Source organism: Nerophis lumbriciformis, linkage group LG03, assembly GCF_033978685.3.
Source record: "Nerophis lumbriciformis linkage group LG03, RoL_Nlum_v2.1, whole genome shotgun sequence".
Classification (NCBI taxonomy): domain Eukaryota; kingdom Metazoa; phylum Chordata; class Actinopteri; order Syngnathiformes; family Syngnathidae; genus Nerophis; species Nerophis lumbriciformis.
Window position 1 is genome coordinate 51983693 of NC_084550.2, and position 26041 is coordinate 52009733.

A 26041-nucleotide genomic window follows, 5' to 3' on the forward strand; every position below is an offset into this window, starting at 1 on the left:
CTAATTGCTAAACAAGAAATACAAACTAAGAACATAAAACAATCACTTACTGTACAATGTCTGCTCTCACTGGGGTGCCGACTGACGGGATGGTTATATCTTCCAGTTTCCAATCATTAGGTAAACAAATAAAAAGTGCCATAAATGAGCGTCTTCCAGCGGCTTTATTACCATCTCCGGGTCTAAGTTGGATGTCAAACTTTTCGGGTTAATGGCTACAACCTTTTACTATCTAAGTGAGGGGCATGATTTATAATCTAGAAATAACTTTCGCCAGTTTAGAGGCGATGCAGCATCTCACTGGTTCAATATGTCAATATAGCAGCAAAAGCTAGTTAGCTCTCCGTGATCACGGTGCCATTAAAAATAGTTGGTCTGAGTTAGCGCTTATAATAACAATATCGCTAATGCTTGGTTAATATTCAGGCCACGAGATGTAAATGGAATTTTCTTGGCGTTTTTTTTAGATGGCTTTATGGGCTGAATAGTCTGCATTGTTAGCCACCTCGTACTTGTCGTGTTTTTCCGAATTAGAATGCATAAAAAAAAGAAAAACATAGATATGGATTATGAATGATGGGCAACATTCCAAAAAAGTGCAGTTCCCCTTTAAGGACAGTTTGTTTTATTTATATACTCTTCTTTTGCACAATACTTGCTGACTCATTTTGAAACCTCTCTGTCGCCAGGATGCATCTCGTTTATTGTCCTCAAGCTGTGAGCCGAGCTTTCAACTTCCCTTTTTTTTTCACTGCGGCACTGACAAATATAAAGTAAAAAGAGTGGGGTTTGCTCGGAAAAGCCGACATGTTTGAAGACGTGTAGCGACTTAAGGCTGAAGTCTATCTCAGAGAGAGGAAATAGGTGCTTGCTTTGCTGCCTGTGTGGAACTCATTTGCATGTTTTTGTTTTCTGTCACATAACAAAGAACACAAGCGTGTCATCAAAAGGAGCTACAGAAATGTGTAAGAGGGGGAGGTTTTATTTCCCGTAATTTCTGCTTTGCTCGAGAATATATATACATATATAATATAATAATAATATAATAATACAATATAGTTCATTGGTCTAAAATAGCAGGTATTTGTGTGAGCTGGTTCTACAAAACCCAAAACCAGTGAAGTTGGCACGCTGTGTAATTCGTAAATAAAAACAGAATACAATGATTTGCAAATCCTTTTCAACTTATATTCAATTGAATAGACTGCAAAGACAAGATATTTAATGTTCGAACCGAGAAACTTATTTTTTTGTGCAAATAATCATTAACTTAGAATTTAATGGCAGCAGCACATTGCAAAAAAATTGGCACAGGGGCATTTTTACCACTGTGTTACATGGCCTTTCCTTTTAACAACACTCTGTAAACGTTTGGGAACTGAGGAGACCAATTTTTGAAGCTTTTCAGTTGGAATTATTTCCCATTCTTGCTTGATGTACAGCTTAAGTTGTTCAACAGTCCGGGGGTCTCCGTAGTGGTATTTTAGGCTTCATATTGAGCCACACATTTTCAATGGGAGACAGGTCTGGACTACAGACAGGCCAGTCTCGTACCCGCACTCTTTTACTATGAAGCCACGCTGTTGTAACACGTGGCTTTGCATTGTCTTGCTGAAATAAGCAGGGGCGTCCATGATAACGTTGCTTGGATGGCAACAAATGTTGCTCCAAAACCTGTACGTACCTTTCAGCATTAATGGCGCCTTCACAGATGTGTAAGTTACCCATGTCTTGGGCTCTAATACACCTCCATACCATCACAGATGCTGGCTTTTGAACTTTGCGCCTATAACAATCCGGATATTTCTTTTCCTCTTTGTTCCGGAGGACACGACGTCCACAGTTTCCAAAAACAATTTGAAATGTGGACTCTTCAGACCACAGAACACTTTTCCACTTTGCATCAGTCCATTTTAGATGAGCTCGGGCCCAGCGAAGCCGGCGGCGTTTCTGGGTGTTGTTGATAAATGGCTTTTGCTTTGCATAGTAGAGTTTTAACTTTCACTTGCAGATGTAGCGACCAACTGTAGTTACTGACAGTGGTTTTCTGAAGTGTTCCTGAGCCCATGTGGTGACACACTGATGTCGCTTTTTGATGCAGTACCGCCTGAGGGATCGAAGGTCGGTAACATACAGTATACACCGGCGTTTATATATGACCACAAACTGAATAAAATACCACAAATACATATTGAGGTACACTACATAATTTGTATCAATTACTTAATCCTACTTATTTCATCCTTTTAGTATGTTGTCTGCTTTATTACTTAGATGAATTGTATTTAATTTGTTTTACTTACATTTAAAAAAACAAAATCTATCTTCCTGAATTTCAGTTAGCATGCAGACACCTGGAGGCCATAGGTTATATAACGACTTGTTGTCATTTTTCATCTGTGATTGAAATGTCGGTTGTTAGACTACGCATGTTGGTCATCAGTTTGAAGCCTACTCAATAAAATGCACTTTTTTTTTCTTCATAGTTCAGAGCGACTGCCTGCAAGTTGCACGCTCACTTCCTTCATCCGAACGCTCATATTACGTCAAGGAACTTGCTCCACTTTTACATCTGCTGCTGAGAAGCAATGAAGGACGTGTTTGTGCTGCTCTCTGTGCACGCTATGCAGGTACGCTTGACTGTTTTTTTACTTAATACATGATTACATGTCACTAATGTACACTGTAATAATGTTTACATGATTACATGTCACTAAAGTACAATATAGTAATGTTTAATACTTGATTACATGTCATTAAAGTACACTATAGTAATGTTTAATACATGATTACATGTCACAAAAGTACTCTATAGTACCGTAATGTTTAATACATGATTACATGTCATTAAAGTACACTATAGTAATGTTTAATACATGATTACATGTCATTAAAGTACAGTATAGTAATGTTTAATACATGATTACATGTCATTAAAGTACACTATAGTAATGTTTATTACATGATTACATGTCATTAAAGTACACTATAGTAATGTTTATTACATGATTACATGTCATTAAAGTACAGTATAGTAATGTTTACATATCATTAAAGTACACTATAGTAATGTTTAATACATGATTACATGTCATTAAAGTACACTATAGTAATGTTTAATACTTGATTACATGTCATTAAAGTACAGTATAGTAATGTTTAATACATGATTACATGTCATTAAAGTACACTGTAGTAATGTTTAATACATTATTACATGTCATTAAAGTACACTATAGTAATGTTTAATACATGATTACCGGTACATGTCATTAAATTACACTATAGTAATGTTTAATACATGATTACATGTGATTAAAGTACACTATAGTAATGTTTATTACATGATTACATGTCGTTAAAGTACAGTATAGTAATGTTTATTACATGATTACATGTCATTAAAGTACTCTATAGTAATGTTTAATACATGATTACATGTCATTAAAGTACACTATAGTAATGTTTACATATCATTAAAGTACACTATAGTAATGTTTAATACATGATTACATGTCATTAAAGTACAGTATAGTAATGTTTAATACATGATTACATGTCATTAAAGTACACTATAGTAATGTTTAATACATGATTACATGTCACTAAAGTACACTATAGTAATGTTTAGTACATGATTATATGTCATTGAAGTACACTATAGTAATGGTTATTACATGATTACATGTCATTAAAGTACACTATAGTCATGTTTAATACATGATTACATGTCATTAAAGTACACTATAGTAATGTTTAATACATGATTACATCACTAAAGTAATGTTTAATACATGATTACATGTCATTAAAGTACACTATAGTAATGTTTACATATCATTAAAGTACACTATAGTAATGTTTAATACTTGATTACATGTCATTAAAGTACACTATAGTAATGTTTAATACTTGATTACATGTCATTAAAGTACACTATAGTAATGTTTAAAACATGAATACATGTCATTAAAGTACACTATAGTAATGTTTAATACATGATTACATGTCATTAAAGTACACTATAGTAATGTTTACATATCATTAAAGTACACTATAGTAATGTTTAATACTTGATTACATGTCATTAAAGTACACTATAGTAATGTTTAATACATGATTACATGTCACTAAAGTACACTATAGTAATGTTTAATGCATGATTACATGTCACTAAAGTACACTATAGTAATGTTTAATACATGATGACATGTCATTAAAGTACACTATAGTAATGTTTAATACATGATTACATGTCATTAAAGTACACTATAGTAATGTTTAATACATGATTACATGTCATTAAAGTACACTATACTAATGTTTAATACATGATTACATGTCATTAAAGAACACTATAGTAATGTTTAATACATGATTACATGTCATTAAAGTACACCATAGTAATGTTTAATACATGATTACATGTCATTAAAGTACACTATAGTAATGTTTATTACATGATTACATGTCATTAAAGTACACTATAGTAATGTTTAATACATGATTACATATCATTAAAGTACACTATAGTAATGTTTAACACATGATTACATGTCATTAAAGTACACTGTAGTAATGTTTAATACATGATTACATGTCAGAGTAATGACTTGTGCCGCTTGTGGTGCCTTTCTGTATCAGACTTACGCGTGCTTTCATTAGGCTTTGTTCCACCAACATTTCAGAAAAATTAGGTTCTTGGAACCTTTAGTTCCTGGACTTAAAGGTTCCAGTAGAGGTGTGTGGTTCGTGTTTCCACCACATTTCACAGTTCAGGGTAATTCATACAAATCAGGCGTGTGAAGGTGTAGTACAGTATATTTCTACACTGATACCATGTAAATACACTATTTGGTCATATTCATAGGTAAATAAAATACAAAGCAGCAATAAAATACGGTACAACACAAAGTGTAATAAAACAAAGTGTACTGGATATTACATAAAAAGACGACTGTGTCCCCTCAGTAAATGATGAATTCAAGAGGGTCAGACGAGTCCTATCTGATCCATTTCAGCTGTAATTAACAATATGTAATTAATAAAGGTCAGTGTTTATCTCATGGTGACAACACAAACACGGCATCTTTAGCGTTAGCTTATTAGCATTAGCATTCGATCCACTCGGGTTGCGATAAATAACAACACAAATGGCGTGTCACTGACTTCTTTTACAGTATGTAACAAAGTAAACTTTGAATATTTGATGTTATAAATTACCTTCTTTCCACTCGTTTACTGCCTCCTTTAGTTCACGTTTATCCTCAAACAACGAGGTCTCTGAGTCCCAGTGAGCAGCTCGCCTCGCCGCTTCAATGTCCGACTAAATACATTATATTCCTCTGTAAATACGTTTAAAAGAGTACGTCCTCTTCTTGTAGCTTCATGCATTGGAGTGAAGTTGGTACAAATTAATAAACAGCATGAAAATGTCCACAAGTTTAAAAGACTACGGCTGAGTAAAATTACTACAAGTTATGGTATTTTTCAGACTATAAGTCGCACCGGAGTATAAGGCACACCGGCCGAAAATGCATAATAAAGAAGGAAAAAAACATATATAAGTCGCACTGGAGTATAAGTCGCATTTTTTGGGGAAATTGATTTGATAAAACCCAACACCAAGAATAGACATTTGAAAGGCAATTTAAAATAAATAAAGAATAGTGAACAACAGGCTGAATAAGTGTACGTTATATGAGGCATAAATAACCAACTGAGAACGTGCCTGGTATGTTAACGTAACATATTATGGTAAGAGTCATTCAAATAACTATAACATATAGAACATGCTATACGTTTACCAAACAATTTGTCACTCCTAATCGCTAAATCCCATCAAATCTTATACGTCTAGTCTCTTACGTGAACGAGCTAAATAATATTATTTGATATTTTACGGTAATGTGTTAATAATTTCACACATAAGTCGCTCCTGAGTATAAGTCGCACCCCCGGCCCAACTATGAAAAAAAACTGCGACTTATAGTCCGAAAAATACGGTAGTTCCACTAATCAGCTCACAGATGCCCCACAAAAGTTCCTGGAAGTCGCAGGTTCCTTTCGTTCTTCTTTCTCCCCATTGTCAAGTTTGTTATAATAGAAATACACAAGGAATAAGAAATAAACTAGTAGTCTCGCATGGTGTAATGGCGGTTTTTAGGAACGCCCCAACTGTGTTTAACCACTCAGCGGTCTACCTCACAGCTTGCCCCTCAAAAGATCCTGTAATCTTCCTCGCTAGCAGGAATTAAGAATAGTTCCTGAAGATCTAAATCTACAAAACCCAAAACCAGTTGGCACGTTGTGTAATTCGTAAATAAAAACAGAATACAATGATTTGCAAATCCTTTTCAACTTATATTCAATTGAATAGACTGCAAAGACAAGATATTTAATGTTCGAACTGAGAAACTTAATTTTTTTTTTTGCAAATAATCATTAACTGTCATGTCTTTTGATCATGTTTTTGTTTGGCCATGTGCTGTTTGGGTTTTGGACACTTAGTTCCTGTTTTTTCATTCTTGCTTGTTTTGTTACCATGACAACCATTAGTTTCACCTGTTGCACATTTAGACTCACACACCTGTCACTAATCATGTCTGTATTATTTAAGCTTGCAGTTGCCAGGCAGTTGGCCTGGCGACATTACTTCTGACACCCATGCTATCCGTTGCTACTTCTGATACTCATGCCTGTCATAGTCTATGCTTCATGCCATGCCACGTAAGTTTTGTTTATTTCATGTCCATAGTTTTTCCCAAGTGCTAGTTTTTGTTTCATAGTCAAGTTTGTACCTCCGCCTTGTGCGCGCCTTTTGTTTGTTCCTTTGTTAGTGTTAAAGTAAATCATGTCCTTACCTTCACGCCATGTCCGATCAAATTTCCTTGCATCTCGGGAAAACAAACCCCGCCATAGTCCACGTCATGACATTAACTTGGAATTCATGGCAGCAACACCTTGCAAAAAAGTTGGCACAGGGGCATTTTTACCACTGTGTTACATAGCCTTTCCTTTTAACAAAACTCAGTAAACATTTGGGAACTGAGGAGAACAATTTTTGAAGCTTTTCAGGTGGAATTCTTTCCCATTCTTGCTTGATGTACAGCTTAAGTTGTTCAACAGTTACCTATGCCTTGGGCACTAATACACCCCCATACCATCACAGATGCTGGCTTTTGAACTTTGCGCCTATAACAATCCGGAGGGTTCTTTTCCTCTTTGGTCCGGAGGACACGACATCCACAGTTTCCAAAAACAATTTGAAATGTGGACTCGTCAGACCACAGAACACTTTTCCACTTTGCATCAGTCCATCTTAGATGAGCTCGGGCCCAGCTAAGTTGGCGGTGTTTCTGGGTGTTGTTGATAAATGGCTTTGGCTTTGCATAGTAGAGTTTTAACTTGCAGTAACAGATGTAGCGAATAACTGTAGTTACTGACAGTGGTTTTCTGAAGTGTTCCTGAGCCCATGTGATGATATCCTTTACACACTGATGTCGCTTTTTGATGCAGTACCGCCTGAGGGATCGAAGGTTACGGGCATTCCATGTTTATTTTCCGCCTTGCCGCTTACATGCAGTGATTTCTCTACATTCTCTGAACCTTTTGATGATATTACAGACCGTAGATGGTGAAATCCCTAAATTCCTTGCAATAGCTCTTTAAGAAATGTTGTTCTTAAACTGTTCGACAATTTGCTCACGCATTTGTTCACAAAGTGGTGACCCTCGCCCCATCCTTGTTTGTGAATGACTGCGCATTTCATGGAAGCTGCTTGTATACCCAATCATGGCACCCACCTGTTCCCAATTAGCCTGTTCACCTGTGGGATGTTCCAAATAAGTGTTTGATGAGCATTCCTCAACTTTCTCAGTCTTTTTGCCACTTGTGCCAGCCTTTTGGAAACATGTTGCAGGCATCAAATTCCAAATGAGCTAATATTTGCAAAAAAAAAATTAAGTTTTTCAGTTCGAACGTTAAGTATCTTGTCTTTGCAGTCTATTCAATTGAATATTCTATTCTGTTTTTATTTGCGATTTACACAACGTGCCAACTTCACTGGTTTTGGGTTTTGTACCTGGGTAGTCTTTGGTGGAAACGCAGAGAGAATTTTATCTATGTTGATTAGGATGTAAAAAATAAATGCGCTTGGGTTAACACTTTATACATCTAAATTTGTTTGTGCGTACGACGTTTTCTGTATTTGGATGTACACCATTTTTTAGTAGGAAATGCACGCACATCTTAATACATGAGGCCCCTGGGATTTTTTAATCTTTCATTTTAATTAGTCAGTTTTGGAATATGACATCATAAAATTACTTTTGTTGTCAAAGCTCAATAATAAGGTTGCTTGCATCAAATTATCAAATTAGTAACACAGCCCTTGTGAAAATGCAAAATGGTTCATGCCTCCTGGTCGTGACAAATCCAGCATGGAACACTTCAACGTTCCCTCAACACAGACGTCCAAAACGTCATCAAAAATCACATGTATGCACTCACATAAAGCGCCAACGTTTGGAAACCAGAATGAGATGATAGAAGAAAAGTAGAAATATGATAAATCTATGTATGGCAGTATTGAACATTATGTTTCATTTTAATTTTGCATCTCATAGCACGTAACTGTGTTGCGTTCAAGGACCTTTGATTAAAGTTCAAAACAGAAGCGTCACTATTTTCTAAAGACAGGGGAGGCGTAACCCCCAGTATATGCACTAATAAATATAATCATGATGTATTATTATTAGGGATTTCGATAAATGCTTTAAAATGTAATATCGGAAATTATCGGTTTTGGTTTCAAAATTATCGGTATCGGTTTCAAAAAGTAAAATTTATGACTTTTTAAAACGCCTTACACTTAGGGGGAAGTACAGAGCGGCATTAAACCTTAAAGGCACTGCCTTTGTGTGCCGGCTCAGTCACATAATATCTACGACTTTTCACACACACAACTGAATGCAAGGCATACTTGATCAACAGCCATACAGGTCACAGTGAGGGTGGCTGTATAAACTACTTTAACACTGTTACAAATATGCACCACACTGTGAACCCACACCAAACAAGAATGCCAAACACATTTCGGGAGAACATCCGCACCGTAACACAACATAAACACAACAGAACAAATACCCAGAACCCCTTGCAGCACTAACTCTTCCGGGACGCTACAATATACACCCCCCGCTACCCCCTACCCCCCACCTCAACCTCCTCATGCTCTCTCAGGGAGAGCATGTCCCAAATTCCAAGCTGCTGTTTTGAGGCATGTTAAAAAAATAATGCACTTTGTGACTTCAATAATATGGCAGTGCCATGTTGGCATTTTTTTCCATAACTTGAGTTGAATTATTTTGGAAAACCTTGTTACTTTGTTTAATGCATCCAGCGGGGCATCACAACAAAATTAAGCATAATAATGTGTTAATTCCACGACTGTATATATCGGTATCGGTTGATATCGGAATTGGTAGTTAAGAGTTGGAAAATATCGGATATCGGCAAAAAAACCATTATCACACATCTCTAATTATTATGATAATAGTTATCCACTAATGATAATCCCACATGAATCAGATTATCAGAAAAAAACTTATTTTAGGTAGTTTCAACCAAATTAAGTCAATTATTAGTTTTTTAGTGTGTGTAAACATACTGGGTGTCTGTATGTCTGTCTATCTATCTATCTATCTATCTATCTATCTATCTATCTATGTGGGCGGTGATGTTAGGTTTGGGGTGGGGTGGGCGCCCTTCAGGGGTCTAATAATAAAAATAAGTAATAAGTAATAATAAAGACTAAAATGGGCAACAAACAACATTTTGTATAAGGCCACGCAACTCTGTTTAGCCATATACAACATGGTCTGTACATTTATATGATATAGTGCAGTGTTTACATAGAAATTCATATTGTCAAGCATCTTGCACAAAATGTATCAAAGTCATAATTTCTGTGTTTGGAGTGTTTGGACGTTTTACTGATGTCGACCAGCATACTAATTTCATAATCGTTTCTATCTTTAGCTTTGAATGAACAGTGTGTGTTTGAATGAAGAATGTGTGTTTGCACATACTGCATTTCAAAGTCCCAACATTTTTGGAGAGATATTGGAGATAGAGACTGAGTCCACCTGAGGTTGACAACAATGCGGTCCTGTGTGTGTGTGTGTGTGTGTGTGTGTGTGTGTGTGTGTGTGTGTGTGTGTGTGTGTGTGTGTGTGTGTGTGTGTGTGTGTATTTCTACCCTTCTTGAGACATCAATAAGGAAAAGTACCTTCCATATGAGGACCGGTGAACAAGTTAGGACATAAATCATGGTCCCAATACGGAAAACCATTGCATCTAATAGAGATTGTCTCATTTGGGTGGTCCCAAAAAGGAGGGATTTTTCAAATTGACTGTGTGTTGGTTTTAAAAGTGCTCCCCTTCTTTGTCAACATATGAAATAACAAGCGTGTGTAAAAATTTGAAGTGTTCCCCTCTGGCCAACATAAGTAATACGTTTGTGTAAGAAATTGAAATGCGCCTCCTTTGGCCAAAATGTATTAAAAAAATAGAATAAATATGTTAATCGAGAGATTCGAAACATACTGTAACAACTTGAAGAAAATAATGAAGACCAAAAACCAATTACAAACAAACAATTCAAAAACTATTTTTTAACTAATTTTTCTCACAATTTTTCTTATAGAATTGGGAACAATTTCTCATATTCTTTCTGTTTCTGTAATATTGCATTCTTTTCTCGTAAAATTATTACTTTATGTAAACTTATTGTTTTTTAATGCAAAATGGTGACATTTGTAAAATTCTGACTTTTATCATAATATTGCCATTTTTTTTGTTGTTCTTGTAAAATTGTGAATTTTTTGGCGTAAGATAATGACTTTTGGCATAATTTTGCCAAGTAAAATTCCGATTATTATTATAATATTGCCAAAATTTTAAGTTTTCTTATACAATTGTGACTTTTGTTGAGTAAAATTACGACTTTTTTCATTAAGTTACCAACATTTTAAGCTTTTCTTGTAAAATTGCGACTGTTATTGAGTAAAATTCCAACTTTTATTATAATATTGTACAAATGTTCAGTTTTTATTGTAAAATGTTGACTCGCGTTGAGTAAAATTACGACTTTTTTTTATAATACTGCCACTTTCTTGTGAAATTGTGACCTTTTTCTTATGGAATTCCAACTAATTTTTCACAACAAGCTTTTTTATATTTGCATAGTATGTATATATTATTAATGTTGTAAATACAAATTTGTATATATCTAGAAAGGGTGGTCCTAAATAGGTAGGCATTTTTTGGAGGTCTCAAGAAGTTAACAAATACAAGTGTGTGTGTGTGTGTGTGTGTGTGTGTGTGTGTGTGTGTGTGTGTGTGTGTGTGTGTGTGTGTGTGTGTGTGTGTGTGCGCAAGGTGGGTACAGGTATAAGATGGTCTGGTCCTGTTTCAAAGCCCACCCTCCACCGCCATTGGTTAGCTTATTTGACGCTTTTGAAAATAAGAATAATTATTATTAGCTTGACAGCACAATCGCTAGTTGAGGTTACCTAAGGGCAGGCATACCTAATGATATGTCGTCACTATGGCAACATGAGCTACAGCCACACTATGGCCAGGTAAAACAGGAACAGGAGTTCAGAACATTATGTCATTCTCCCATACCTTTAAAGAAAAAAAAACCAAAGACATGTTTTCAGTTTTGTTTTTTCATTTATTGTCAAGCCAATATGGTTGTTTGGAATTCATTTAATGCATTTTTAATTGTTTCTTTGTTCAATAAATTATCTTAAAATGAAAAAGCTACACAAACTACAAAACAATTACCATTTTCATTACACATTTGTATTCAAGTAAACTCCTTCAACCCCTTACATGAATATTTTATTTTGGATTACTGGCTTTTTAACTTGTTCCCCAGATGGTGCAACATTTTCCCATTCAAAGCATGCAGTAACATTTCCCACCTTTTGCTGTTTTTTGTTGTTCCTAGCTACTACTTCTTTGTTACTTTTGCTTTTTATTATTAGATAATGGTTTGTGTGTTTGTGCGTGTGTTTCTAATATTTTTCACTAAAAAACACTTTCTGTATGTAACAATACTGGCCTTTAAAGTATTATAATTGGTATTTTAAATGTATATTTCAGGCATAAGTCACTTTAAAAGACTGAGTCATTTAAAGTGTAGACACAATATTGATATAAATAATTTGTGAATAGGGGTTTTTGAAAAGTTGACATTTTTGGTCTTTTGTGTTGAATTCATTAAAAAAAACATTGCTTCAAGTTATCATTTGGAAGCGGTTTGTTTTGTATGTTGTTAGCAGTATTCTGCAAAAACACACAATATTGCTGACGATCATAATAACACGTGCAGTCACAAAAAACTTGGCGTTACAGTCCACTTGCATTGTTGCCAAGTGGTGCAATGACCATGCCGATCCAACAGGTGGAGATGTACCTGCAGGTTGAAGTGAAACAGCCATGATTTTACAATCCATCCATTCATTTTCTACCGCTTATTCCCTTTGGGGTCGCGGGGGGCGCTAGAGCCTATCTCAGCTACAATCGGGCGGAAGGCGGGGTACACCCTGGACAATCATAGTTCTAATTGGTCGGCCTTGGTGGAGGTCAGCGTTGTACTTTGTAATATACACAAGTGTTCCTCTGTTTCCCCCTCCAGGTGTTAGCGCTGCCCTATCAGGCTGAGCCAGGCATAAAGTGCAGCAATCCAGATCGAGAGTACCTGCTGGAGGCTTTAGGACTGTGCTGCAGCAAGTGCCCACCTGGTAAACTTGAAACTCATCAAGTAACATGCACAAACTGGAATTTATGGATTTGTTCCGAAATAGCATAGTGGTTGACAACGAAGTATTTATTTGGTAACCTGATAAACTACCTAAGAAAAACATTGCTCATAATAAAGACGATCGCTCCCTGAATCAATAGCTGACCGTAACTCACTCACATGGACTCGCATAGTTCTTTTTGATTGATTGATTGAAACTTTTATTTGTAGATTGCACAGTTCAGTACATATTCCGTACAATTGACCACTAAATGGTAACACCTGAATAATTTTCAACTTGTTTTAAGTCGGGGTCCACGTAAATCATTTCATTGTAAAAAGTTTCCCTAAGTTGAGTCTGCTGACTCAACAGAAACACCACAGACTCACATGACTTATTTAAATTGGTGCACTAGTTGAGTCATCAGATTCACCAAAGAGAGCATGGACTCAGATGACTCATTTTAGTTGGTTCTCAGCTTGAGTCAGTGGACTCATATTGTTCAGTTGAATCACTGAAAAACAATGGAATCATACGATTCTGTTAAATTGACGTACTGTTTCGAGTCAGTGGATTTTTCGCCGCCAACGTCGTCTTAGATGGTTCTTCACTCGAGTCGGTGGACTCACTGAAAACACATCAGCCTCAGATGATTCATTTGAATTGATTCACTTTTTCGAGTCTGTGGTTTCACTGAAAAACACAGCAGCCTCAGATGATTTACTTGAATTTATTCACTGCTTTGAGTCAGTGGATTCACCCAATGACCGCATACCTAGATTATTCATTTATTTTGAATTTAGACTTAGACTTAGGCAAACTTTATTGATCCACAAGGTAAATTGTTCCACACAGTAGCTCAGTTACAAAGGATGGAAAGGATAATGCAGGTATAAAGTAGACTAAAATGTACCATAAAGTTAAAGTTAAAGTTAAAGTACCAATGATTGTCACACACACACTAGGTGTGGCGAAATTATTCTCTGCATTTGACCCATCACCCTTGATCACCCCCTGGGAGGTGAGGGGAGCAGTGGGCAGCAGCGGTGGCTGCGCCCGGGAATCATTTTGGTGATTTAACCCCCAATTCCAACCCTTGATGCTGAGTGCCAAGCAGGGAGGTAATGGGTCCCATTTTTATAGTCTTTGTTATGACTCGGCCGGGGTTTGAACTCCCAACCTACCGATCTCAGGACGGACACTCTAACCACTAGGCCACTGAGTAGGCTGAGTAGTAGCAATATAAAATATAACATATACGTACACTGCAAAAACTGAAATCTAAGTAAGATTAAATATCTCAAATAAGGGTGATATTTGCTTATTTTCTGTCTAATAAGATAATTCTTCTCACTAAGCAGATTTTTTGTTAGGGTGTTTTACTTGTTTTAAGGGTTTTGGTCCTAAATAATCTCAGTAAGATATTACAGCTTGTTGCTGAGATCTTATGACCTATATTGAGTAAAACATGCTTGAAACTAGAATATCAACTGTTGCAAAGCTGTGTCATCAACACTCGCAAGTATAAAACTACTTTTTTAAGGTAATAATTTCTTATTTCAAGCATGAAAAAAAATGTGTCTCATAATTAAAACAGATGACAGCCAAATTGACTTTGCTGTTTTATTTTCAATGAAACAATAGAAAATACGTACTCATATAGTAGTACAGTTGGCACAGTACAGTAAACTGACAGTTAATATTTAAACATTTGACATTTCAAACTATTTTGAACAGAAATAGTTCATGCACATTCAGATAAATTCCTCCAAATTACAATTAAAACATTTTTGGCCGGGGGCCGGGCTGTATATATGCGCACTAATTGACTGAAAGAGCACGCACTTGGTGCGATGATGTAATGTTATCGATGGAAAAATGCATTTTTAGACCATATGATTTGCCTGAGCGGCTAGTAGACCCCGAGAGTAACACGTGGTTGCTTTGATTCCTTTCCATTAAAAACAATAAATTAGTTTTTAGTATAAGTTTGCTGGTTTCAAGAAATGTAATGCGGAGCGCATATCCTTATGTCAAGATAATGGCACTAGCATTTACTTAATTTAAGAATATTTTTCAACATATTGAGCAAAAAGGTCTTTTTTTTCTACCAAGAAAAGTGCACTTGTTATTAGTGAGAATATACTTATTTTAAGGTATTTGTGGGTTCATTGAGGTTAGCTAATTTTACTTGTTTTGGAAAGTCTTGACAAGCCAAATTTTCTTGTTCTATTGGCAGATAATTTTGCTTAGTTCAAATAAAATACCCCTCATTTTTGTATTTTTTTTCCTTGTTTTTGAACACTGACTTTTTGCAGTGTAATATTTGCATATTATCTACCCAGTATATAATACATACTGATATATTATTATTTAATATTTTATTTTTATATGATGTATACAATATATAACAAATCCCAAATCACCCAATGGCCACATACTCGGATTATTCATTTGACATGATTCACTGTTTCGAATCTGTGGACTCACCAAAAACCCAGCAGACTGAGATGATTCATTTGAGTTGAATCAATGTTTAGAGTCTGTGGACTCACCAAAAGCACAACATACTCAGATGATTCATTTAAATTGATTCACTTTTTCAAGTCAGTGGATTCACTGGAAAAACCCAGCAGCCTCAGATGATTCATTCAAATGTATTCACCTGTTTTGAGTCAGTGAACTCACCCAACGACCGCATACCTAGATTATTCATTTATTTTGAATCACTGTTTCAATTTTGTGGACTCACTCAAAAACACAGCATACTCAGATGATTCATTTAAATTGATTCATTTATTGAAGTCAGTGGATTCCCTAAAAACACAACAGAATCCCACAATTCATTTGATTTTTTCATTCCTTTGAGTTAGTGGATTCACTCAACACCACATACTTGGATTATTCATTTAATGTTATTCACCATTTTGAGTCTTTTGATTCACCAAAAAAAAACAGCATACCCAGATGATTCCTTTTAATTGCTTCACTGTTTCGAGTCAATGGATTCACCCAATGGCCACATACTCTGATGATTCATTTGAATTGATTCACTGTTTCGAATCAGTGGACTCCCCAAAAACATAGCAAACTCCGATGATTCGTTTGAATTGATCCACTCCTTTGAGTTAGTGGATTCACCTAACAACCGCATACTTGGATTATTCATTTAATGTTAATCACCATTTTGAATCTGTTGATCCACCAAAAACACAGCATACTCAAATGAGTCATTTGAATTGTTTCACTGTTTCGAGTCAGTGGATTCGACCAATGGCCACATACTCTGATGATTCATTTGAATTGATTCACTGTTTCGAATCAGTGGACTCACCAAAAACACATCTTACTCCAATGATTCACTTGAATTTATTCACTCCTTTGAGTTAGTGGATTCACCCAACAACCGCATACTTGGAGTATTCATTTAATGTTATTCACCATTTCGAGTCTGTTGATTCACCAAAAACACAGCATACTCAAATGATTCATTTGAATTGTTTCAATGTTTCAAGTCAGTGGAATCCACCAATGGCCACATACTCTGATGATTCATTCGAATTGATTCACTGTTTCGAATCAGTGGACTCACCAAAAACACAGCATACTCAGATGATGCGTTTGAATTGATTCACTGTTTCGAGTCAGTGGATTTCACTAATGGCCGCATACTCCGATGATTCATTTAAATTGATGCACCCTTATGAGTTAACGGAAACGTAGACTCAGACGATTCAATGTGCTGACTCGAGTCAAGTCAGGGAATCGGATTCAAGTGAACCCGATCACCACTCCACCATATTGAATAGAAATGTAAAGAAATAGGAAAAGCCAAACTAGAAAAGCCTCATCTGTCAATCCCTTAAAACAACTGAATCCAGAAGGTAATTCTAACACCCCCAAAATGTAATCACTTGTCACTTGTCCCATTTCTGACATATCCTAAAAGTTTTATCAAAATTTGCCCATAACTTTTTGAGTTATGTTGATAATTAACAGAGAGGTAATTAATGCAAGAGTAAAATAATTGCCATGTCCGTGCGTGTTTATTTTTTGATGTCTTGCATCCTAACAGGCTGAAAGAGGGTTCGCTCTTTGAACCGTTGTCATCACTTGTTTTATAGCATAATTAAATGAACGGAGTGAAGCCTCTTGTCAGTCAGCCACTCTTTTTGTCTCCGTGGGTGGAGGCGGGGCCTCTAGCATACACACACACAGAAGTTTAGCCTTGTAACAAAAACGTATGATGCAGTGTGCTGCAGGGACGACATTTGGATTTTAGAAGTGGGCGGCACACAACTGGCTTGAGTACAGGGGGCGTGGTTTGAAGGATTTGACTTTTTTATTTTTTTATTTTTGTCCTTTTTTTTCAACTGTGTACCTAAATGTATTTAGATGCATGTTTTATATTATTAGGAATACATGAGAAATAATTTACTTAATCATTTTGAGTGAAAAATAACTAAATTAACATTAAAGGAAACAATTGTGGGTTAACCGAAACGTTTTGTTTTGCGGATTGTGATGGGAATCGAACCCAGAGCAGGGGACAAAAACTGCCGTTTGAAAATGTGCAAGGGAACCCCAAATTACGTCCGTGACATGTTGTTTCCTCACAGGGCGGCGACTGACGCGGGAGTGCAATGAAACAGCAGACAGTGTGTGTGAGCCGTGTGGACGCGACCAATACATGGAGAGTTGGAACTACGCCCCAAACTGCTTCTCTTGCGCCAAATGCAGAACTTGTCAGTAGCTCCCTATCTAATCTTCGCTTCTGTTTACTTTTTTGTCATATTTACACGGCGGTGTTTTCTGTGCGTGAGCAGACAAAGGCTTGCAGTTCACCCAAGTCTGCCTTTCTACCGCCATGTCCAAGTGTGAGTGTCGACCTGGCATGTACTGCATCATGGAGTCCGATGAGCAACTCTGCACTGAATGTTTACATCACACTGCCTGCAAAGCTGGTTATGGAGTCTCTGTGCCAGGTACCCAGATGCTCACCATTTCACTTGTATATGATCATATCATTTACATTGTATGTACATTTGAGCAGGACAAAGTTATACATACACACACTAGTATAACCCTCATTAGATATTAAAAAATACAAATGTACAACATTTTCAGAGATTCTAAAAACACAAAATAAATAGTGACTGTAGTTTTACAATTTAGTGTTGGGTTACTTCTGTTGTTTTTGTATGTATTTTATTGCAAACTAACTGAAGGTCTATAATATTTCGAGCGCAACTGTTTATATTAGAGATGTGCACTGCAAAAAGTCAGTGTTCAAAAACAAGAAAAAAAAATACAAAAATTAGGGGTATTTTATTTGAACTATGCAAAATTATCTGAAAATAGAACAAGAAAATTTGGCTTGTCAAGACTTTCCAAAACAAGTAAAATTAACTAACCTCAATGAACCCCAAAATACCTTAAAATAAGTATATTCTCACTAATAACAAGTGCACTTTTGTTGGTAGAAAAAAAAGAGACCTTTTTGCTCAATATGTGGAAAAATATTGTTAAATTAAGTAAATGCTAGTGCCATTTTCTACCTTCAAGGTACTCAAAGCGCTTTGACACTACTTCCACATTTACCCATTCACACACACATTCACACACTGATGGAGGGAGCTGCCATGCAAGGCGCTAACCAGCACCCATCAGGAGCAAGGGTGAAGTGTCTTGCTCAGGACACAACGGACATGACGAGGTTGGTACTAAGTGGGGATTGAACCAGGGACCCTCGGGTTGCGCACGGCCACTCTCCCACTGCGCCACGCCGTCCCTGTAGGACCAAAACCCTTCAAATAAGTAAAACACTAACATAAAATCTGCTCAGTGAGAAGAATTATCTTATCAGACAGAAAACAAGCAAATATAGCCCTTATTTGAGATATTTAATCTTACTTATATTTCAGTTTTTGCAGTGTGGCGTTCGCGAACAAATCAAATCTTTTGAATGGCTCTTTAAAGTGAACAATTAGAACCGATTCCCAGTTGTGAGCCGTTCGTTTGGGAGCTATTTTTTATGCACATACAAATTTAGTGTTAAATGGGTAGGGACAAGCGGTAGAAAATGGATGGATGGATGAGTAAATGGGTTATACTTGTATAGCGCTTTTCTACCTTCAAGGTACTCAAAGTGCTTTGACTCTATTTCCACATTCACACACACGTTCACACAAGGCCCTAACCACAACGCATCAGGAGCAAGGGTGAAGTGTTATGTTGGCAATTGCCCAGTCTGTACGTGTGTGCCACCTGACTGGCAATTGGACCAGAAAATTAAAGGAAATTCAGCAGAATTTGGAGTAACATTTTTAAAATAAAAAATAAATAAATAAAATATATGTACATAAATATTTCTGTTTAAAAAAAAAAATATTTTTTTTTTTCGTTTTATAATTTTTTTGATAGTTTTTTCTTTTATTTATTTATGATTTTTTTTCTACTTGGATTCACTTATAGGGTTCATTATTATGAAGGGTAGTAGTTTAAGCATACACTCACCAGGTATGGTAGTATAATTTTGTACTCACAATTTTTTTATGTCCTAATTTTTATTGTGGTTTTATTTATGTTATTTGTATCCATTAATGCATTGTATTTTTATTTGTATATGTTTTCTATGCTGTTAAAATTCTACCCATTTTTAGTTGAGGGAAAATTGTAACTAGTGACGTCATTGCCAAAGCATGGAAATATTGCAATTTAAAATACAATTATAGTCAATATTTCAGATTAATTCCCACCAATAGAGTAATATTTGTGTAAATTACATTTTTCTGATCTACTTCTTATTGTATAACTGATACTAGTGATTGTTTTCTTGATTCAAAAAAGAAAACTACAATAACGAGCAAGTCTTTTGAAAGGAACGGCTCCTCAAGATCTGGCTCCCTTCCAAGAGCCATAAATCCCATCTCTAGTATATATAGTAACATAATAATAATACAGACTGTATTACAATATTGCATGTTGGTTTGTAGCGTTTGTATTATTCAAACAGCATAATAATAACGAGAAAATAACATTTTAACACACGCGAACACATTAAGTATATGACTAAATCCCATGCTTTAATGTATTATAATCTATTTTGGTATTATGCATGCATATACTTATAGCAATAATTATTATAATATATTTAGTTATTTTATAAAATAATCATAATGTTGATAATAGGGACATTCAGAAATAATATAACCTGCAATGAGGAGTTTATCATAACAATGGCATTCTCATTTTCACACGCATACACATAGTTTATATACTGCATTTGCATTTCTTATTTTCTATTATTATTTAAATAGTGTATATACATGGTAATAATTAGATACATTTGTGTTTGTCTCGGTCAAATTCGAGAGACTTGAAAATAGTATCATAATTTTTACCTTATTTTATTTATTTGTTTAAAACAAATACTGAATTAATCATCTTTAAAAAAATAAATAAAAAGAAGAAGAAGCCTAATCTTGCTTTTTTGTGCAAAATTGATTGTTCGCATAATAAATAAAATTATTTCAAATACTATTTTAAATTGTTAATTTCACCACGTAGTTGAGCCAATCCTTTACAATAAGAATGCAACCAAATTGTAAATATTGCACACTATACAACTGATTATGTCACCCTGTCAACAACACTCACTGGACATTTTATTAGGCACACTTGCACACACCAATATAATAGTTAAACCTCTGCAAAGACAACAATGCTCACTTTTGATTGACACCGTTAGATATTTTACAGACTAGCTCATGTTTAGCCTTTTTGTTTTTTCCCCAGGAACATCAAACGCAAATGTGAAGTGTAAACAATGCAGTGACGGAACGTTCTCCGACGTCTCCTCGGCAGTGGAGCCCTGTAGGCCACATACATCGTGAGTGTGACTTGGCTTCATCGCAGTGTTTGCACCTTATTCCTTTTCTTCGCTTCTTTGTGTGCAGCTGTCATGGGAGACCTGTCTTAAAAGCAGGAACGTCAACCTGGGACACTGTGTGTGAAGCTGACCCACTGCTGCCACACGTCCAAACAAGTGGACATGCCAATCAAACTTACAGTTCAATTTCTACAACGTCACCTGATTCTGTGCTGTCATCTCCAAAAACGCTGGGATCTGACACGAAACATGGTATGATAAACTTTTACAACTGTGCCATCAGCAGTGTCCTCACTTACGGCTTTTTAGTGTGGTTTGCTAGCTGCACTAAAGCGAACCAACAGGCCCTCCAGCGAGTGGTTAAAGGGGAACATTATCACCAGACCTATGTAAGCGTCAATATATACCTTGATGTTGCAGAAAAAAGACCATATATTTTTTTAACCGATTTCCGAACTCTAAATGGGTGAATTTTGGCGAAATAAATGCCTTTATAATATTCGCTCTCGGAGCGATGACGTCACAATGTGACGTCGCATCGGGAAGCAATCCGCCATTTTCTCAAACACTGAGTCAAATCAGCTCTGTTATTTTCCGTTTTTTCGACTGTTTTCTGTACCTTGGAGACATCATGCCTCGTAGGTGTGTTGTCGAAGGGTGTAACAACACGAACAGGGACGGATTTAAGTTGCACCAGTGGCCCAAAGATGCGAAAGTGGCAAGAAATTGGATGTTTGTTCCGCACACTTTACCAACGAAAGCTATGCTACGACAGAGATGGCAAGAATGTGTGGATATCCTGCGACACTCAAAGCAGATGCATTTCCAACGATAAAGTCAAAGAAATCTGCCGCCAGACCCCCATTGAATCTGCCGGAGTGTGTGAGCAATTCAGGGACAAAGGACCTCGGTAGCACGGCAAGCAATGGCGGCAGTTTGTTCCCGCAGACGAGCGAGCTAAACCCCCTGGATGTCTTGGCTCACACCGTCCCGAAGATGATCAAGAGAAGAATATCGACCCTAGCTTCCCTGGCCTGCTGACATGAGGGTATGTCTCCAGAATATATTAATTGATGAAAACTGGGCTGTCTGCACTCTCAAAGTGCATGTTGTTGCCAAATGTATTTCATATGCTGTAAACCTAGTTCATAGTTGTTAGTTTCCTTTAATGCCAAACAAACACATACCAATCGTTGGTTAGAAGGCGATCGCCGAATTCGTCCTCGCTTTCTCCCGTGTCGCTGACTGTCGTGTCGTTTTCGTCGGTTTCACTTACATACGGTTCAAACCGATATGGCTCAGTAGCTTCAGTTTCTTCTTCAATTTCGTTTTCGCTACCTGCCTCCACACTATAACCATCCGTTTCAATACATTCGTAATCTGTTGAATCGCTTAAGCCGCTGAAATCCGAGTCTGAATCTGAGCTAATGTCGCTATAGCTTGCTGTTCTTTCCGCCATGTTTGTTTGTGTTGGCTTCACTATGTGACGTCACAGGAAAATGGACGGGTGATTAAAATCAGGCACTTTGAAGCTTTTTTTAGGGATATTGCGTGATGGGTAAAATTTTGAAAAAAACTTCGAAAAATATAATAAGCCACTGGGAACTGATTTTTAATGGTTTTAACAATTCTGAAATTGTGATAATGTTCCCCTTTAAAGCGGCGGGGAAAATTACAAGGACGATACTCCCAGAGATGAGTGCCATTTACACAACTCGCTGCCTAAAGCGAGTACACAACATCCTGAAGGACAGATACCACCCAGCACATAGCCTCTTCAACCTGCTACCCTCTGGAAGGAGGTATAGATAGATTCGCGCCAGGACCACCAGAATGTCTCACAGTCTGTATCCCCAGGCTGTGAGACTGCTAAATGAACAGCCTTCCCCTTTGCTGCCCCGGACCATCTTATTACCTCACTCTTCACCACCTCAATAATTGTGCTCTGGACATTGCATTGCTGCAACATCAACGGAACACCCATCAGACATCTGACTGTTCCCACCCCCACGTCCCTCTTATCGCGATCTTCCTGACAATGCTAAACTGTAAACTATGGTCAACCTGCACTTCAATGCAGTTCATATGCCGCTGGACAAAGCTCAAACAAAATCTCGTTGACATCAATCAATCAATCAATCAATGTTTATTTATATAGCCCTAAATCACAAGTGTCTCAAAAGGCTGCACAAGCCACGACATCCTCGGTACAGAGCCCACATAAGGGCAAGGAAAAACTCACCCCAGTGGGACGTCGATGTGAATGACTATGAGAAACCTTGGAGAGGACCGCATATGTGGGTAACCCCCCCCACCCCCCCCTCTAGGGAGACCGAATGCAATGGATGTCGAGTGGGTCTAACATAATATTGTGAGAGTACAGTCCAGAGTACAGTCCATAGTGGATCCAGCATAACAGTAAGAGTCCAGTCCACAGTGGGGTCAGCAGGAAACCATCCCGAGCGGAGACGGGTCAGCAGCGCAGAGATGTTCCCAACCGATATACAGGCGAGCGGTCCACCCCGGGTCCCGACCCCGGACAGCCAGCACCCCATCCATGGCCATTGGACCTGTGTGTCTCCCCTTCCACAAGGGGTAGGGGGGAGCAGAGTAGAAAAGAAAAGAAACGGCAGATCAACTGGTCTAAAAAAGAGGGGGCTATTCAAAGGCTAGAGTATACAAATGAGTTTTGAGATGGGACTTAAATGCTTCTACTGAGGTAGCATCTCTAACTGTTACCGGGAGGGCATTCCATAGTACTGGAGCCCGAATAGAAAACGCTCTATAGCCCGCAGACTTTTTTTGGGCTCTGGGAATCACTAATAAGCCGGAGTTCTTTGAACGCAGATTTCTTGCCGGGACATATGGTACAATACAATCGGCAAGATAGGATGGAGCTAGACCGTGTAGTATTTTATACGTAAGTAGTAAAACCTTAAAGTCGCATCTTAAGTGCACAGGAAGCCAGTGCAGGTGAGCCAGTATAGGCGTAATGTGATCAAACTTTCTTGTTCTTGTCAAAAGTCTAGCAGCCGCATTTTGTACCAATTGTAATATTTTAATGCTAGACATAGGGAGACCCGAAAATAATACGTTACAGTAATTGAGACGAGACGTAACGAACGCATGAATAATGATCTCAGCGTTGCTAGTGGACAAAATGGAACTAATTTTAGCGATATTACGGAGATGAAAGAAGGCCGTTTTAGTAACACTCTTAATGTGTGACTCAAACGAGAGAGTTGGGTCGAAGATAATTCCCAGATTCTTTACTGAGTCGCTTTGTGTAATTGTTTGGTTGTCAAATGTTAAGGTGGTATTATTAAATAAATGTCGGTGTTTAGCAGGACCGATAATCAGCATTTCCGTTTTCTTAGTGTTGAGTTGCAAGAAGTTAGCGGACATCCATTGTATGACATGTATGACTTAAGTGTTATTATGACAATGACAATATAGGAATTGATTGACTGATTGACATGTTTTTTTTTTAAGCAGTAATAACCAAATCGCACTAACCTTTGTCTACAGATGCAGCAGTCGCCAGCGTTGTTGGCGTGGTCTCGTTCTTCATCATTGTCGTCATCATTCTGTTGATCATATACAAGACAATACGCGCGAAAGGTAATCTGCAAAAAAGAAAAGAAACAAGACTTAAAGGCTGAATACAAGTAACTAGTGTGCAGCTTAGCTTCGTTGTCAGCAACTAAACCATCCATCCATCCATCCATCCATTTTCTACCGCTTGTCCCGTTCGAGGTCACGGGGGTGCTGGAGCCTATCTCAGCTACAATCGGGCGGAAGGTGGGGTACACCCTGGACAAGTCGCCACCAGGGCACCAAACAATTTGTTTTCAACTTGCTTGTTTTTGTTTTTTATTATTTAGCTACGTATTCTAGCAAACATCCGTTTACTTTCTTCTAGTCTTTTCTGAGAATGAAAGTGATGTAACACATTTTTGACAAAATAATAGAATGGAAAATGACACAATATGTTACTGCATATGTCAACAGACTAATTAGGAGCCTTTGTTTGCTTACATACTAATAAAAGACAAGTTGTCTTGTATGTTCACTATTTTATTTAAGGACAAACTTGCAATAAGAAACATATGTTTAATGTACCCTAAGATTTTTTGTTAAAATAAAGCCAATAATGCCATTTTTTGTGGTACCCTTTATTTAGAAAAGTATCGAAATAATTTTAGTACCGGTACCAAAATATTAACACTAGTTGATAGGTTGTTTTTTTTTTGCGGTACTAACATGTTTGTTATTTTTGTCAGGCACCGGCAGGTTGCAACCTGAAGACAATGCAAATGAAAATGGTGATGATAAAGTGAGTCTTCTGCTTCGGTGTGTCACATGAGACACTCATTTATTAAGCTCGGCCTGAAGCTAACATTTGGATGTCCTTCTCCCCCGCGGTGCAGATCAATGAGGGTCACTTGGGTGAAACTCTGCTGACTGTTGTCGCCTTACCGCAACAACAGTGTTTGCTGCAGAGAGGGGAGGTCAGCGGGGATTCAGGCCACTGCAGCAGCAGCAGCAGCGACACCGGCAGCCAGGAGTCCGTGGAGCCCCTGCAGTCCACCCAAGTCCTGCAGCAGTCTGCTGCTTCAGAGACCCCCGTTGGACCGACACAGCCCCTTGTCGCCGCCAGTCCGCACGTTAATGTCAACATCACGTTCAACATAGGAGATGGAGACCCACGCCGCACGCAGCCTGAAGGCTTAATGCAGAGACACTCTGAGCTGAGCCTTGGACACGAGGAGGAGGGACAAGAGTCCCTCAGCGTCCCACAGCAGGAAGAGGGGAGAGATTTGTTCGCAAATGAAAATACATTAAAAAGTACATTCAGTATGCACGTATGAAATGTTTATAACTGTATATCCCCAATGAATGTACTCGCATTGGTTGTATCTACTGTATATAAGTCTATGAATATTTTTTTTTTCTTTTTTCCTTCGCTTTTCCCCGGCCAGTCAGGGAACCCAACCTTGTGTCCTATGCCATAAAAAGCATAAACATGATTATCATACCACTGAGGATCTTTCTGTACATATAAAGAACTTAAAAAGTCCTGTTTCAGTTATGGGAGTTTTGCCTCTTCGGGGAGACTACGTATAAAATACAACACGGTCTAGCTTCATCCTATCTTGCCGATTGTATTGTACCATATGTCCCAGCAAGAAATCTGCGTTCAAAGAACTCCTGCTTATTAGTGATTTCCAGAGCCCAAAAAAAGTCTGCGGGCTATAGAGTGTTTTCTATTCGGGCTCCAGTACTATGGAATGCCCTCCCGGTAACAGTTAGAGATGCTACCTCAGTAGAAGCA

At 37.4% G+C, this 26041-nt stretch overlaps 1 protein-coding gene across 2 annotated transcripts; it reads left to right on the top strand.

The window, feature by feature from the left end:
- Positions 1-759: 759 nt before the first annotated feature.
- Positions 760-25787, top strand: tnfrsf1b (tumor necrosis factor receptor superfamily, member 1B). 2 transcript variants are annotated; one of them, XM_061939162.2, is made up of 10 exons: positions 760-864; positions 2487-2630; positions 12710-12815; positions 17435-17560; positions 17642-17800; positions 20613-20706; positions 20774-20958; positions 24235-24327; positions 24990-25042; positions 25137-25787. In XM_061939162.2, exons 2-10 carry the CDS (start codon positions 2589-2591, stop codon positions 25575-25577), a joined length of 1299 nt encoding a protein of 432 aa, XP_061795146.2. In that variant the 5' UTR covers positions 760-864; positions 2487-2588; the 3' UTR covers positions 25578-25787. The 2 variants fall into 2 exon arrangements, with proteins under 2 accessions (XP_061795146.2, XP_061795155.2); XM_061939171.2 differs by having other exon boundaries at positions 24990-25031; positions 25197-25525.
- Positions 25788-26041: the final 254 nt, after the last annotated feature.